Source organism: Peromyscus californicus, unplaced genomic scaffold (assembly GCF_007827085.1).
Source record: "Peromyscus californicus insignis strain IS unplaced genomic scaffold, ASM782708v3 Scaffold_15__1_contigs__length_86483966, whole genome shotgun sequence".
Classification (NCBI taxonomy): Eukaryota; Metazoa; Chordata; class Mammalia; order Rodentia; family Cricetidae; genus Peromyscus; species Peromyscus californicus.
Genome location: NW_026294447.1, coordinates 37,321,496 through 37,336,113, shown reverse-complemented (window position 1 = coordinate 37,336,113; position 14,618 = coordinate 37,321,496). Strand labels below are relative to the sequence as shown.

General features: G+C 53.6%; 2 protein-coding genes across 3 annotated transcripts in view; both read left to right on the top strand.

Moving 5' to 3' along the window:
• Positions 1–4,671, top strand: part of Pomt2 (protein O-mannosyltransferase 2) — a 44,363-nt gene extending 39,692 nt beyond the window's left edge. The window contains 6 exon segments of the mRNA XM_052738622.1: positions 50–109; positions 197–302; positions 1,174–1,265; positions 1,267–1,306; positions 1,463–1,577; positions 2,270–4,671. Coding sequence (XP_052594582.1) covers positions 50–109; positions 197–302; positions 1,174–1,265; positions 1,267–1,306; positions 1,463–1,577; positions 2,270–2,375 — 519 coding nt within the window. The 3' untranslated portion in view covers positions 2,376–4,671.
• Positions 4,672–8,295: 3,624 nt separating this feature from the next.
• Ngb (neuroglobin) lies at positions 8,296–13,389 on the top strand. Of its 2 annotated transcripts, none has more exons than XM_052738192.1 (4): positions 8,296–8,499; positions 9,834–9,945; positions 10,556–10,675; positions 12,340–13,389. In XM_052738192.1, exons 1-4 carry the CDS (start codon positions 8,411–8,413, stop codon positions 12,445–12,447), a joined length of 429 nt encoding a protein of 142 aa, XP_052594152.1. In that variant the 5' UTR covers positions 8,296–8,410; the 3' UTR covers positions 12,448–13,389. The 2 variants fall into 2 exon arrangements, with proteins under 2 accessions (XP_052594152.1, XP_052594151.1); XM_052738191.1 differs by having other exon boundaries at positions 8,298–8,499; positions 12,336–13,389.
• Positions 13,390–14,618: the final 1,229 nt, after the last annotated feature.

The window sequence follows — 14,618 nt, the reverse complement described above, 5'->3', positions numbered from 1 at the left end:
CTGGGGATGAGCGAAGCCTTGGATCAGCTGGGTGTCCTTTGCTCCACAGGGCCTGCGCTTCTCAGGGGCCAATGACACAGACTTCCGAGTCTATCTGCTTGGCAACCCTGTGAGTATTCCAGTTCTGAATGCTTAGGCCCACGGATCTGCCTGTAGAAGCTGGTGCCCTTTCATCCCCAGCTCTTCTTCTGTACAGGTGGTCTGGTGGCTGAATCTGGTGAGCATTGTCCTCTACCTCCTCTCGGGGAGCACCGTTGTCATCGCTATGCAGAGAGGGGTACAGCTGCCTGCAGAGTTGGAAGGTCAGGGCCCCAGCTTTCCCTGCTCTGTCTTTCAGCTGGCTTGGGCTTGCACTCTGGGGAGGGTCTGCCTGCTGTGGGGCTCCCCTCTCCTCCCCACTGCACACACTTCCTCTCCTTTGCTTTGAAAGCCCCCCAGTCGAGTGGTACCTTACACTGGGCTCAGCATTTTGCATCTTCCCAGAGGCCTGTAGCAGAGTGCCATCACCCTCTCCGTGTGTTAGGAAACTAGGCCCAGTGAGACCGAGAGCTTGTCATAGGACGTGGAGCCAGTGGAGGTGGCAGTGAGGCTCAGACCCCCAGCAGTTGGCCTTCAGAACTTCACTTTCGTACTGGAGCCAGACAAGCCCCCTCTTTCCTCGTCTGCCCCTTTGGTCCATGGCCCTGTCCTCTAGTGGGGAGAGAGAGGTAGCTCCAGGCCACTGCAATGGCTGCCCTCTTGGTTACTTTACTGCTGGGCACGGGTGACATCTAGACACCCCACAGACCAGTCTGTCCTTGCCAGCTCCATGTCTGGACAGTCCCAGCCCCAGACACTCCCCCCACCCAGCCTCCTTTCTGCCCTCGCTGCTGGGGGAATGTCTCTGACAACCAAGAGGTGGGGAGTAGAGACAGGGAAGGCAGCTGTCTGGGGGCGTGTGTCTCCTGCCAGATGCCCCACATCCGGCCCTGTGGGCACCCCCTGCCAAGCTGGGTACTGACCAGGGACTCTTTGTAGTTGCCGTGGGATTGGGGTAGTCCATGTGAGGAAAGGAAGGCCTAGTGAGATGATGTGACCTGTTCAGGGACACACACCAAGACAGGGGGAAAGCTGGGCTGAGCCCAGGCTCTGCCTCCTCATCGTGCTGATTGGGGCTGCACAGGGGCTGACCAGAGTGCTGCTTGCGCGGAGGTGGCCAGCTGCTGCTGGGCTGGATGCTCCATTACTTCCCTTTCTTCCTGATGGGCCGGATCCTCTACTTCCACCCACTACTTCCCAGCCATGCTCTTTTCTAGCATGTTGACAGGTCAGCACTGCCCTGGGGAGAGAAGGCAGTGGGAGGCCAGAAAGGAGGGTGCGGCCACCCTGAGAAACTGAGAGGAGACCTAGTGTGGTGCCTCCTTCCTGTGGGATTCCCAGGGCTTGTCCTGATGGGCTGGTACAGGTCTCCTGCTCTCCACAGGTATCCTGTGGGATACCCTGCTGCGGCTCTGTGCCTGGGCCTTGGCCTCTTCCCCCATGGGTAGCAGAATACATGCGATGGGAATCCTAAGCCTGCTTCTGGCAACTGCCTACAGGTATGTGTCCCCTTATATTACCCTTCAGCCTGAGCTCTAGGTCCATTTGAGAATCCCTGGGGTGCTTTTAAGGTCTTCCCATGGCTGGGTCATGTCCCTAGGGGTTCTGAATCTGTTGGACCCAAGTGATCCTAATGTGTAGTTGGGTAGGAACAACAAGGGCCTTACTCCACCTTCTCCTTGCTAGTGGTTCTTAGTTTTGACAGCACCCTAGGATACCCCTTTCTAGTCCCAGTAGCTCCTTGCTAAAACATCAGATAGTGGGATGAGAGGGAGGATGGGACGCAGAGGCTGGGGGTATAGGAGTGTGACTCAGAAGCCCTGTAAAGAGACCATATTTGTAAAGGCCTCCTTTCTCTGCCTTCTTGGAAGTCTCAGAGCCCCTGTCAAGAGTCCTGGGCCATTGTAGTGTGGCCTGCGGAAGAGTAATTTACACATTGGCAAGCACTCTGAGTCACGCATTCCATGGCCAGACCCTAAAAGGTTACCTCTGTTAGGCCTGCTGGGGAAAGCCCTTTCCTTCCTGGTCATTCAGCTGTTATTGTCACAGTGGACTTGGATGGAGAGAGATGGACGGATGGAAGGATGGACTGGGTTATTTATGCTGTGTGATGGGCCCCAGCAGCGGGGTTGCAGTTAGAGCTTCTTGGTGAAGTTATGGGATGCTGACCACCTTTCTCTCACTCTCACAGCTTCTACCTCTTCCACCCCCTGGCTTATGGGATGGTTGGTCCCCTGGCCCAGGAACCCGAGAGTCCAATGGCAGGACTAAGGTGGCTGGAATCATGGGAATTTTGAGGCCACTGCCAGGACCCCAGCCTGATCCAGGTATTATCCAGGGACACTCAGCTGTGAAGCCAGATCCTGGACCTTTCCAGCTTCAGGGGAGCTGCCTGATGAGCCTAAAGCATTCTGCTACCCCCAGGACCAAACTGGGAAAGAGACCTGGATTTAACTCAGCACTATCTGGAGCCGCAGCCCTGTCTGCAGGCCCCCACACAGGACACTTGACCTCCAGCACCCTTGGTACCAGTTCCCTCTCCTGTGCAACACAAGGAGAGCAGGTGGGAGCATGGGAGGGTCCGTGTGTCCAGTCCCCTTGGAGTGTAGACCACGGAACTGGAGTCAAGTGTCATAAATTCCAAGAAGTGCTCCAAGGTTAACAGGATATTCTCTGGTATCTTTTCACATTGGATTTGGTTCATTTAGGTTTCTAAGGTCCATAAGAAATTCCTTGGTCTCCAGGAGGACTGAGAGTGCTGCCCCGCCCCTCATGGTGTTATACCGGCACAGCAGGTGGGGGCATCCAGAGTCTCCTACCCTTCTTCCCACATGCTTCCAGTGAGGCTAGCAGAGCACCCCCACACTGCAGGGCCCGGCTGCTGCCCGCAGTGTCTTCTGTGGTTACCGTCCTGCCTCTAGTGTGTACAGAGCTCTGGGTTTCAGGGCACAAGCTGGCAGAGAAGTTGCCAGTCTATGATTGGCCTTCCTTAGATGTTTGGTTCCCTGTTCTCTGAACTGGGTGGGTGGAACCCACATCTTGGCTGCTGTGTGCCCAGAGTCTGTTTCTCACTGACCATCCCTTTTGCTCTGCATCTGCCTGGCTCTGAGGACCAAGCCCTGCTGACTGATGGAGCCAGAAACTGAGTCAGAGCAGAGATCTGGGGGCTGAGCATTTACTGGGGTGTGGGAATAAGGGACACTCAGCCGATGTTTCTGTTCCTGCATGGCATTCCTGTTTTCACACTCCCAGCCCTCCCCGATAAGACCGTCTTTTGCTTCCTTGTCATTTCCTTCCTTTCTGACACTGCCTTGTCTTTCCCAAAAGACCCAGAGCACCTGCAAACACATGACAGCTTCTCCTGTCACCACCTGAAGCTCAGAGCTGGCCCTCCGTTTCCTTGCTCAAAGGGAGTGAGAAAATTGGTCAGAACTAAACCAACTCCAGAGCAGCCCTTCAGTCTGCCTTCTTCCTTTCAGTTCAGAACAGACTAATTATTTGATCCCAGAAGATTTTGATATTTCAAGTTTAATAATGAATTTGCCACACTCCATCTTCCCTCCACTGTAGCTTCCAACGACTCTGACAGGGTCAGAGCTCTTTAAAGCATCTTCAGGAGGTGGTTGCCATGGAGACTGGGAATTGGTCTCAGGGACAGGCTGTGCTACCTAGAGTGGTAGAGAGGGAAGCTTCTGGGCCTTGCTTGGACATTCAGCTAGAGCATCATTAAGGTTAATAGAGGAAATGCAGCCCTGTCAAGAGCAAGGCAAGGTAGCTAATTAGACCATCCTCTCTCTTGGCTGCAGCCCTTTTTGACTCCCCTCTTCCCCTCAAGCAGAAGTGTGGCTTATGTGTGGAGGCTGAACTGCCTGCTTAATTGTATTTCTGGCAGGGACTGGGGAGCTCCGCTCCCATTGCCCTCCCCAACCTTTGCCTGCAGGCTCAGGCAGGGCTGGTTTCTTCGAGCCCAGTGGGGGTAACGTTTGGGTAGATTCTCCTGAGAGGGGATGCAGGAATTTGCTTGGTTCAAAACAAGGTGACCCATGGGGCATCTAACAGGTGGCTGATTTTTCTTGTGCCTTATATCTGGAGGCACTTGTTAGAGGGAAGGAACCCTGAAATAACCAGGGGGTAGGTAGCCTTTGAGAGCCAGAGTAGATGGGAGAGTCAGTGGGCTCCGACACGCCCCTCCCCCTAATGTCCCACTGAGGACAGAAGGGGTCTCTTGTTTCCAATATGGGAAGAAGGGTGCTCCCCACCTACTCCCTCTTCTTCCATACCCAAACTGGCAGGTACGTCTACGAGGAAAAGGCCACTTAGTGACATCACTAAATGTTTGGGTTCTGTTTGGAAGACGGAGGGCAGTGGGCTCTAGGATGCTGCTTTGCATGTGGGCTGCAGCCCTCAGGAATGGACAGAGGTGTGGTATGTCTCAGACTGCTGGCAAGGAGGAGGATGTACCAAGCAGCCCACCCCAGCCAGTGTCTTGACTCGCCACGTTTTGTTTTCTTTCTTTTTTTCTTTTTTTTTAAGTTTCCAGAGATAACCTGAGACCATTACTTTTGTAATAAATAGCTCTTGTTTTCGACACTACATTGTTCTTGTGCTTAATTGGATCTGACTTGCCCTTGAGAAAAATGTTTAGATGGCAAGAACCAACATGGTACCTCATGGCTGGGGCCATTCTCATTCCAGCTGAGATGCTGGCTTAATACCAGGGGATTGTGGGCCTTCCTGAGTACTTGCTTACATGAGAGATAGTGACTGTTTCCATTCCTTAAGCTAAAACCAGTAAGAAGCTGAGCCTACTTTTTTCTTGTTTAACTTTCCCAGATAGTATAGAAAGAAACAAGGGAACCATTTTCCCCCTAATTCTGAGATAGCTGTGAGGCCCAGTGTGATAGCAAATTCCTATCCTATCAGCAGAGGGCCCCATCCTGACATGGTCTTCTGTCCAGAGTGCCAGCTGTAAAGGATCCACCCTGTTCTGCAGGGCATGGTACTGAACACCTGACTGGGATGATGCAGAAAGGAGGAAGTAACAGATACACATGCAGAAAAGCTGGGACATGTGAGTTATGATGGAGATGCACCAGCTACGTGCCTGGAGCCTCAGTGTGTTTATTATACACAGCATGGGGAGGGGTTAGCTAGTCTCAGTCGGAGGTCTCCTAAGGGGCAGTCTCTGCCTGCTGGAGAGACATCCTGAAGGAAGAAGCTGGGGTCCATCCCTTCTGTACACTTTATCAACATTCCCACAGGCACCAGAGGAAAGCTTTGCCAATCCCCATGGGTCTGAGGCATTGAGGACCTTTTCAATAATACGCATTCTCTCGGGACTTCGTCTGCTCCTTACTTTCATTCAGGGCTTCCTCTACTCCCCGTAGAATACACAGAAGGTGACAGCTGACAGCATTGGATTGAAGGTCAAGGTCGAAGGGATTAGTGCCTCTGTGAAACTGGGAGTCTTCTGGACTACCTCTTAGCCTCCCTAGGGACCATATGGCAGGAGGCAGCCTGGGGAGGAAGATAGGTCATTCCTACCACTCTGGAGGTGGCATCAGGAAGATGCCAGGCACAGGCAAATCAGAAAGGGACCAAACGGTCTGTGAATGGCAATAGCTTAGAACACATCTGGTTTTTTGTTTTGTTTTGTTTTCTGAGACAGGGTTTCTCTGTGTAACCCTGGTTGTCTTGGAACTCATTCTGTAGACAAGGCTGACCTCAGATTTAGAGATCAGCCTGCCTCAGCCTCCCGAGTACTGGGATTAAAGACGTGTGCCACCCTGCCAGCCAGTTAACATCATTTTAATACACGTAACATTGAGTCCTAAGGCCCAGGGAAGCCACTGCTCTTGTCTCCATTGTACCCATGAGAGATTATATTACTTACCTAATGATCCACAATTAGAAAATCATGAGGCGGGACTTGGTGCAAAAGGAGTCTTTGGAGCTTCTCCAGCCCCGCCCAGTTCTGGACTGGAAGCACCTGCCTGGGGTACCCTTGAAGCCCTGGACACTGAGAGAGGCTAGGCACAGCTGGGGTGTAGTTCAGCCTGATGCTTTGTATAAAGTTCTGCATAATGTACAGCTAAGACCCAGGCTTTCCGGGCTCCCCCAAGGGTACTCAGACCAGTGGAGGTAAATATTTTATAACAGATTTCCTATGGGGGCAAAACTATGCCCTGGTTTATAGCATTTGCCATTTTCCATGGTGCAGACACTTCCTCTGTGGCCATTTCAAGGCACTGACTTGATGTCCATGAATGAGAAGTTGGGAAGAGTGCACAGTCAGCTGTAAGGCTGTATGAACTAGCCAGCACACTCTCACTCAGACCCAGTAACCTTGGCTCAGTCTGAGTTATGGGCGTGGCTTTTGGTTGTGGTCTATTAATTTGAGGGAGGCAGTGGAGAGAATAAGTCAGATGATCAGAACTGAGGTTAAGCTCTGGCCCCTCCATTTTGTTAACTGTGCGACTGGGCCAGCTAGCCTCCTTGCCTCCCATTTCCTTAACTGTAAGGTCAGAGTATAATAAATAACATCTCCTTCACAGGGCTGTTGGGACACAGCTAATGGGCAGAGTGTCTGGACACATGCCCAATCTGCTGACTCTTTAAAGACATCAAGGACACATTGACAGCCCTGACTAGAGAACACTTCAACTGTCCTAGATTGTGACCTCCTGTGTGAATATCCCACAGGAAGTAGAGATCCCCTCTAGCCCCTCAAAGCAGAATTCAGACCATCTGTGGTGGGGATACTTCTCCCTGACTGCTTAGGCTACACCAGATCCTGGGGCCTCTCCCCAAGGGGAGCAGAGATTAGAGCACACTTAGTTTTTCTGTCACCCCCAAGGGGAGCAGAGATTGGAACACACAGTCCTGTCACTCCTGACTTCGGGAAGACAGGAGCTGCGGATTTGGGTGCTGGTTCCTCCGTGGAAGGCATGAGTCCATTGCTCTCATGAACTCCTCAGACCTCTGATGGAGAGAAGAGGCAACAAGGGTCTTGAGTGAGGACTTCCAGGAAGTAAAAACTGGGTGGAGTGGAAGATGCAGACCGGCCAGATGGATTGCAGAAAGTTCCCTCCCTTTGTGTCCTTGCCTGGGGTCTCCCGAAGTTGTTAGGATGTGGGCTTTTTGCCAGGCTGCCCTTGGCTCTCCTGCTCCAGTCGAGGGATCCAAAGATAAACAGAGAGATGGAGAAGAGTGGAATAGGTTGTTCCGGAACATCAATCTTAGGAGCTTGGTTGGAACAGGATAGAAAGGCGCCCCTAGAAAGTTCTAGAAGGCATGGGACTGAGCACATCCAGCACCGGGCTGCCCATGGAACTACAGGCTCTTCATAACTAAAGACCAAGGACACTGATTTGCATCCATGCAACAAAAGACTCTAGAGACCTTACCACTCACACCCTTACATCTGAGGCTGCAGAAGAGAGGAGAGAGGTTAGAGCGTCCACAGTGAAAGATGAATAGCGTGCTCTCCAATGCCTGAGCCGATGGAACTGCGCTGGGACCAAAGAACTTGGATGCTTGAAAGAGAACAACAGTGCTAAGTGACAGGCTGCAGACGCGGAATGGCAAGCACAGGACTTACCTGAGCCACTTTTAGAAAATAGTATTAATTTATGTGTCTTTCTCAGGCACTCCAACTAATTGAGATAATCTCTCACTGAACCTGGAACTCGCTGAACTAGCTAGCTAGGCCCAGAAAACCTACAGCCCTTTTATTTTGAGACAGTGTCTCTCCACAAAGCTCTGACGGCCCTAAAACTCACGATGTAGACCAGGCTGGTCTCGAACTCACAGAGATCCACCTGCCTCTGCCTCCCCAGTGGTGGGATTAAAGGCATGCGCCACCACTCACGGTCTTTTGTTTGTTTGTTTTTGAGTGCATTGCTAGTTTTCGAGAGTGAAGCAAACCCGGAGGCTCAGCGATTTCTGTTAGGCTCTGAAGCCTGGACATTTCCCAGGCCTCGGGTCGTCCCTGCTTGAGGCGGGTGCCGAGGGAGCACACAAGCCTCCCTAGGCCGGAGGGGGTGGGAACCTCCGTAGCTTTAAAGGGCGGTTCTCTGGGAGCTTCGGGGCACAGGGCGCCGCTGCCCGAGCGGGGTCCCCGGAAGCGCAAGCGGGTACGCATCCTCTCCGCTGGACCAGCGAAGGCGCAGTTGCTGGGCCCCGCCCAACTAAGGCGCTGGGCCTGGACCCCCCCCTCCCCACCCCACCCCATCCCCCCCACGTCGCCGCGGACATGGCGCTGCACGTGCAGTGACTGCACCCAAGCCCCGAGGGGTCCCATCCCTGCCTCCCGCATCTCTCCGGGGAGAGCATGGAGCGCCCAGAGTCGGAGCTGATCCGGCAGAGCTGGCGGACGGTGAGCCGCAGCCCTCTGGAACATGGCACTGTCCTGTTCTCCAGGTGAGCGCTGCCGGGCCCCGGGATGCAAGTGGAGGGGTGCCCAGCAGCAGTGGGTTTCAGATTGCTGGGCTTGTCACCAGAGGAGGAGAAACGGGCTCCCTCCGCTTGCAGTGGTGCTCCGGAGAGAGGGGTGTGCGCGCAGCGACAGGTGGTGTTGTCCCGTCTGCTCTTCCCAGATAGCGACTCCCACCTGAACTGACGGGGGGGGGGGGGGGGGGGGGGGGCGCTGGGTTCCCTTACCCGCACCACCCCACCCACCCCCGAGCAGGCAGGTGGATGCAGTGCCCTCTGCCCTACCCTGTGATGTCTCAATGGGTAGTGACTGCAGGGCCGCCCACAGGGGCCGGGCTGGGAGGAGGAGATGAGTGACCCGAAGGCCCGCTGGGGCGTGGGACGGGCTCCTGCTCCCCCCCACCCACCCTGGAGTGGAAAGAGGCCACGTCGTCGCGGCTGGGGAGAGCTCACACCCAGTCCCCAGCCAGATGAACTCATCCGAGGAAAACACGGGCTTAAGACCAGAGAAGCTCCAGGAGAGGGGCGACAGGCGTCCAGTCTCACCACCGGGAAGAGAGAGAGAAGGAGCAAGCAGGCCCCACGGGAGAAGGTCGGCCGGTTTACAGCCTCACCTCAGGCTCTGCCATCACCAAAAGCCCACACTCCTCTCTCACTGCAGATCCCTAGGCCAATCCAAAACTTCGGAAAAGGACTTTGCAAAACCGCTCCCAGATGGAAAGGGAATACATTTAGTTACACAAAAGAGTGACACACAAGGGCAAGCTCTCCCCAGCGAGGCTGACATTTTCTGTTTGTGCCAACTGTATTTTTTTTTTCAAACTCCTCCCCCTCTACTCTGGCGCCCACTGTGACTTTACTGTGTTACTTAAAGCAGCTTGCTTAGTCTTTGGGCTTCCGTTGCCTCCTCTGAACTCACAGCTTAAAAGTATGAGGGGTACACAACTATAGTTAATGGATAAAAATTGCTGAGTGCTCAGTAGTACAAGGCGTGTGTTCCTGATGTCATCACCCAGCCTCCTCAGATATGAGAACATTGGCAAGTTTGGATCCCAAAAGGAAATTTCCCCTAGATTTTGGGTTGAAATTCCTGCTTGTCTCAAACTCAAGTCACCTCAGTTATTTGAGGAGGAGCTACGGTCTGCCAGGTAATGTCAGAGGCTGGGGACTCAGTGTCCTCTGGAGGGTGCCCAAAGAAGGGATGAGGGCACGTTGACTAAGCTGGCAGTACCCCGTTAGGAAGGTCCTGTGGCTTTCTTCTGAGCAGCCAGGGTCTGCTGGGTTGCCGCTCACTGCTGATGATCGCTGCTCCCAACCCACAGGCTCTTTACCCTGGAACCCAGCCTGCTGCCTCTCTTCCAGTACAACGGCCGCCAGTTCTCCAGCCCTGAGGATTGTCTCTCCTCCCCAGAATTCCTGGACCACATTAGGAAGGTGAGGGAGGCAGAGCCATGAGGTCTCAGACCTGCAGAACATTGTCTTGGTAGGGAAGAAGGGACTTGGGATATGGAAGACAGCACACGTGCGCGCACGCACACACATGCACACACACACACACACACACACACACACACACACACACACACACGCACACGCACACACACCCTTCCCATCGCTCTGGATTGGACCCAGCCTCCTCCCCCACCCTGTCCTCAAGCCAGCTGGACCCAGCCTGGTACGGTGTTCTCAGTCTTGTCCTCTGGCTCCCATGGATTGTATCGGTGGATCTTGGCCACTTGGAGCTACCTGCTTATGAAAACTAGGCTGGGCTCACGCTCTTTACAACACCTCAGTTTACCCTTGTCCCATGCGGGCAGTATTGTTCTACAGGTACGTCACAGGTTTTGAAATCCTCAAAAGAGAAGGGCTTGCTTCATGGGTGGAAATTTGGTAGCTGAGCACCTACTGTATACAGACACTGGCTGCCTGCCACCACTGACCCTGGACAACGGCATTCTAAAAGCCTCGTTGGTTGAGAAGTTTGGGTGTTAGGTTGTGGTGGTAAGCAGCTAGGATTGGCCTGGACCCTCTGTGTCCTTGACAGGTGATGCTGGTAATTGAAACTGCAGCGACCCATGCGGAGGACCTTTCTTCACTGGAGGAGTACCTGGCCGGCTTGGGCAGGAAGCACCGGGCTGTGGGAGTGAGGCTCAGCTCCTTCTCGGTGGGTAGTGGGGTACTTTCTTACTCCAGAGCTGCAGCCGCCACTCTTTCCCAGCACCGCCCCCCCCCCCCCCACAAAGTCCATTGGCCTTCCTCCACATTCCCAGTTTCTCGATGACCAGAGATAAAGACCTACTCTAGTTACTTGCCTGCATGTGCCCGATACTGACCGGACCTCTCAGAGCCTCAGAGTTCTCTTTAATGAGGCTTCTTTAAGAACCGTTGCCGGGCGGTGGTGGCACACACCTTTAATCCCAGCACTCGGGAGGCAGAGCCAGGCGGATCTCTGTGAGTTCGAGGCCAGCCTGGACTACCAAGTGAGTTCCAGGAAAGGCGCAAAGCTACACAGAGAAACCCTGTCTCGAAAAACCAAAAAAAAAAAAAAAAAAAAAACCGTGAAGGCTGGCCGGGCGGTGGTGGCGCATGTCTTTAATCTCAGCACTCGGGATGCAGGGTCAGGTGGATCTCTGTGAATTCGAGGCCAGCCTGGTCTACAGAGCGAGATCCAGGACAGGCACCAAAACTACACAGAGAAACCCTGTCTCGAAACAAACAGACAAACAAAAAGAACCATGAAGGCTTAGTGACCCTGGCATCAGTTGATTTGAACACCTTTCTGTAGGTGTCAGACCACCTCAAAAGTCCTCCCTTAGAGCAATTTCTGAGTTCTTGTGGCTAGACTTAATTCTTTCCCCGGAGTCTGATTGGAGTCATCTATATATTGAGTGTACCTCCACTGGGGCTAGGATGTCTAAGGCGACCCGTGAGCTTTTAAACCTTCCTCAGGCTAGCTAAGTCTCAGCAAGGAAGGACTGCTACAAGCCCCAGTGGGCAAGAGCTTATACTAATGTCCTGCTGGCCAGAACCAGTCACAAGGGATGGCCTTGACTGCCGTCTCCATCTGGGCATTTTCACAGCACCTGGTCCTTTGGGGATATTCAGTAATACATGTGGGATAAATAAACCTACTTTTACTTGATGAATGATAAGGTATCCTGTGTGCAGCTGCTGTGCCAAGGGCTTTTTACAGAACCTGGGTTTTTGTTCTCCGTCTTACTCATGAAGCAGCTGAGGCTTGGAGGGTAGGGCAAACTGCGCCAGGTCATCTAGGCTGTGAGTGTTGGTCGGAATCTGAACTCATGCCTCCCTGGCTGCACGAGATAGGCTTTTTAATCTCACTGCTACCTTGCAGGTGGCAAAAGTGCAATCCGCAGGCACTTGACGTGGTTGGTCTGAGCGGACAGTCCCCAGGCAATGCATAGGCCCCTCTCATGAGGTGGTTGTAAAGATAGAAGAGGAAATGCTCTGTGTTGTTTTGGAGCCTGTCCTGGATCTCTCTCTGTAGCCCAGGCTGGCCTCGAACTCACAGAGATCCGCCTGTTTCTGCCTCCCGAGTGCTGGGATCAAAGGCGTGCACAGCCATCACCGCCCGGCGAGATGAAATGCTCTTTATCCACTGTAATCCTCACATCTAGAGGGAAAGGTGGGCACAGGGTGACGCTCCAGGTTACACTCAGGGCCTGCTTAAGAAGCATGAGCCTGTGAGGGAGAGAGGAAAAGCCTATGTACCCTTACTGGCCCAGGGCCTCAGCTTTCTCACCTGTAAATGGAGTGATGCCTTCCTGCCTTCAGATGACTAAGTACCGCTTGCCTCTCTGCAGACAGTGGGTGAGTCCCTGCTCTACATGCTGGAGAGGTGCCTCGGTCCTGACTTCACACCAGCCACAAGGGACGCCTGGAGCCAACTCTACGGAGCTGTGGTGCAAGCCATGAGCCGAGGCTGGGATGAGGAGTAAGAGAAGAGCCAGTGCCCTCACCTGTCTCGGTCTGTCCATCTGTCTATAGTAGCCTCAGCCCCTCCCCCAGGGCTCCTCTGCACCTTGGCCCTCATCCCCTTGGCCATCCCAGAGAGGTGGTGGAAGAGGGCTCTGTCTCAGCTCCTGGTCAGCTGCAGAGGGGTGGTTTTTCCTTCCAGAGGAGCCTTTGGGCTCCTCTCATCCCCACAGATGATGCACCCCTGCATGCCTGGTTAGCTCTCCCCATGAGGCAAAATAGAGTTTGGTCAGCGAGGTGGCGTGGGGGCTCTTCTCAGAGAAGCCTCAGCCAAGGTGAGGGTAAAGTGACTAGGTTTCTAGAACCTTCCATCTCGTCTGCTCAGTGTCTGATGCTTTCCTGCCAGGCTGCTTACCTTCCAAAAATGAAGAGAAGGAGCATCTTTAGTGTTTCTGGGGAGCTCAGAGAAGGGGAACAGGGAGAATGGTGTTCTTCAGTGGCAGTGAGCACCCAAGGTCTCAAAGCTCAGATGCCCTATACAAAATTTCCTATGTTCTTGGTTCAGCATTTCTGGTAGAAGTTCCCCAGGATTCTTTTTGGGGTGGGGAACCAAGCTGGCCAGCTGGAACAGAGAGGCTACTAAGGGCGAGGAGGAGTGACCTCATCCCACATGGCCCTGGATTCCAAGGCTCTTCCTGCTGCTCTAGTCTAGCAGGGCTGAATCTTGTCTCCCCACCCTCTTCTGCTCACTGGCCACCCTCCAGCTGCGGGCTCCTAACTCTGTGTTTAACCCTTGAGGGGGAACTGTGCCTGGGCAGATGAGCGGGAAAGAATACAGTGGGAAAGGCCCTTGTCCCCACCCCCAGCCACCCACACGTTCTTGCTCTGTGTTGTGAATCTATACGCTCACTCACAAGAAATAAACATGTTCTGTGTGCTGAACCTCCATGGCTGGTCTTTTTGTGGGCCTTGACCTGTGCCAGATAAAGCTACAGAGTACCGAGGCTCAGAGCAGGATCGGGGGGGGGGGGGGGGGATAGGATCAGCAGGCCCAAGGCCTGAGTGGGTGGAAAGGAAGAGGTCCAGAAGGGAAGGCCCGAGGCAAAGGTGGTGGAGGAGTTGTAGGTCTTGAGTTAAGACTGGCTGTGAGGCCACCAAATCCAGTTCTTTTCTCGCGGCACACGTGGATCAACCAGTTTCCAGGCGGGACAGGGGACAGTTCTAACAGTAGTCTGTGTGGATATGGGGAGCACTTCCACACACGCCATGCCCAGCTCCAACGTCCACACGTCCCTCATGCTCGGTCATTCTCTAGTTTAAAGCAGAGTTCATGGTGACCTTGGAGGTCATGTACTGGACACAGGAGTGAAAGAGCCCTGTCCCTACGTTGCTGCGTAGAGAAGGCACCCTGTCCCCAGCATTGCCCATTTAGAACTTAGTTTGAAAGTGATAGAACCTTCTCTTGTATTTGTGCTTGGGGATGGTCAGTGCCATGGTCTGAATCTGAGTGGGATAGTTTTGACTGCTTGTGGCCTAGTTTGTGGCAACTATCTTGAGGGCCGTGGGACCTTTAGAAGGTGAGATCTGGTTGATCAAAGTGGGTACTAAGGAAGCTTTGAAGGTGGGCGCCTGATCCCTGGTTCTGGTCCCACCCTTCTTGGTCCACCAGGATATGAAGATGCACCATCATCATCATCCATACCTACTGCCGTGAACTCTGCCATGTCCTCCTGCTGGGGTGGTCTGAGATCCTCTGGAGTCATGAGATGGAATAAATATTTCCTCCTATGTTGTGTCTGTCAAGCACACAATGATACCTAGTAGTCACATATGACACGCAGCACACTTATTCCCCAAGGGAAGTAGTCCATGGGTCTAGGGTGTGGGACCCCACAGGCAAGTGGCCATAAAGACAGCTTGGAACATGATGGAAGAGCACAGCATGAAAAGTGACCATCACGTGAGCAGGTGGATTAGTTCCCCCATAGGCTCCAGGGCTCCGGGAATGGGCCTGCAGTTGCCTGGGAACAGACTGTCTTGAGGCAGCTGCCCTGTCTTGGGGCTGCTTCTTCACAGTACAGATAGGGGGCAGCCGGTGCCAGCTGGATTTTCATGCTGTCAGCTGGGCAGTTTTTTTCTGTTCAGCTCCGATGGCAGGGCTTGGTGGGGAG

Excerpts from the sequence above, each read along its gene's own strand:
- Ngb (XM_052738191.1), top strand. The coding sequence starts at position 8,411 with ATGGAGCGCCCAGAGTCGGAGCTGATCCGGCAGAGCTGGCGGACGGTG. Across the intron at positions 8,500-9,833 it reads GGCACTGTCCTGTTCTCCAG|GCTCTTTACCCTGGAACCCA; the intron begins GTGAGCGCTGCC and ends CCCAACCCACAG. Across the intron at positions 9,946-10,555 it reads TCCTGGACCACATTAGGAAG|GTGATGCTGGTAATTGAAAC; the intron begins GTGAGGGAGGCA and ends TGTCCTTGACAG.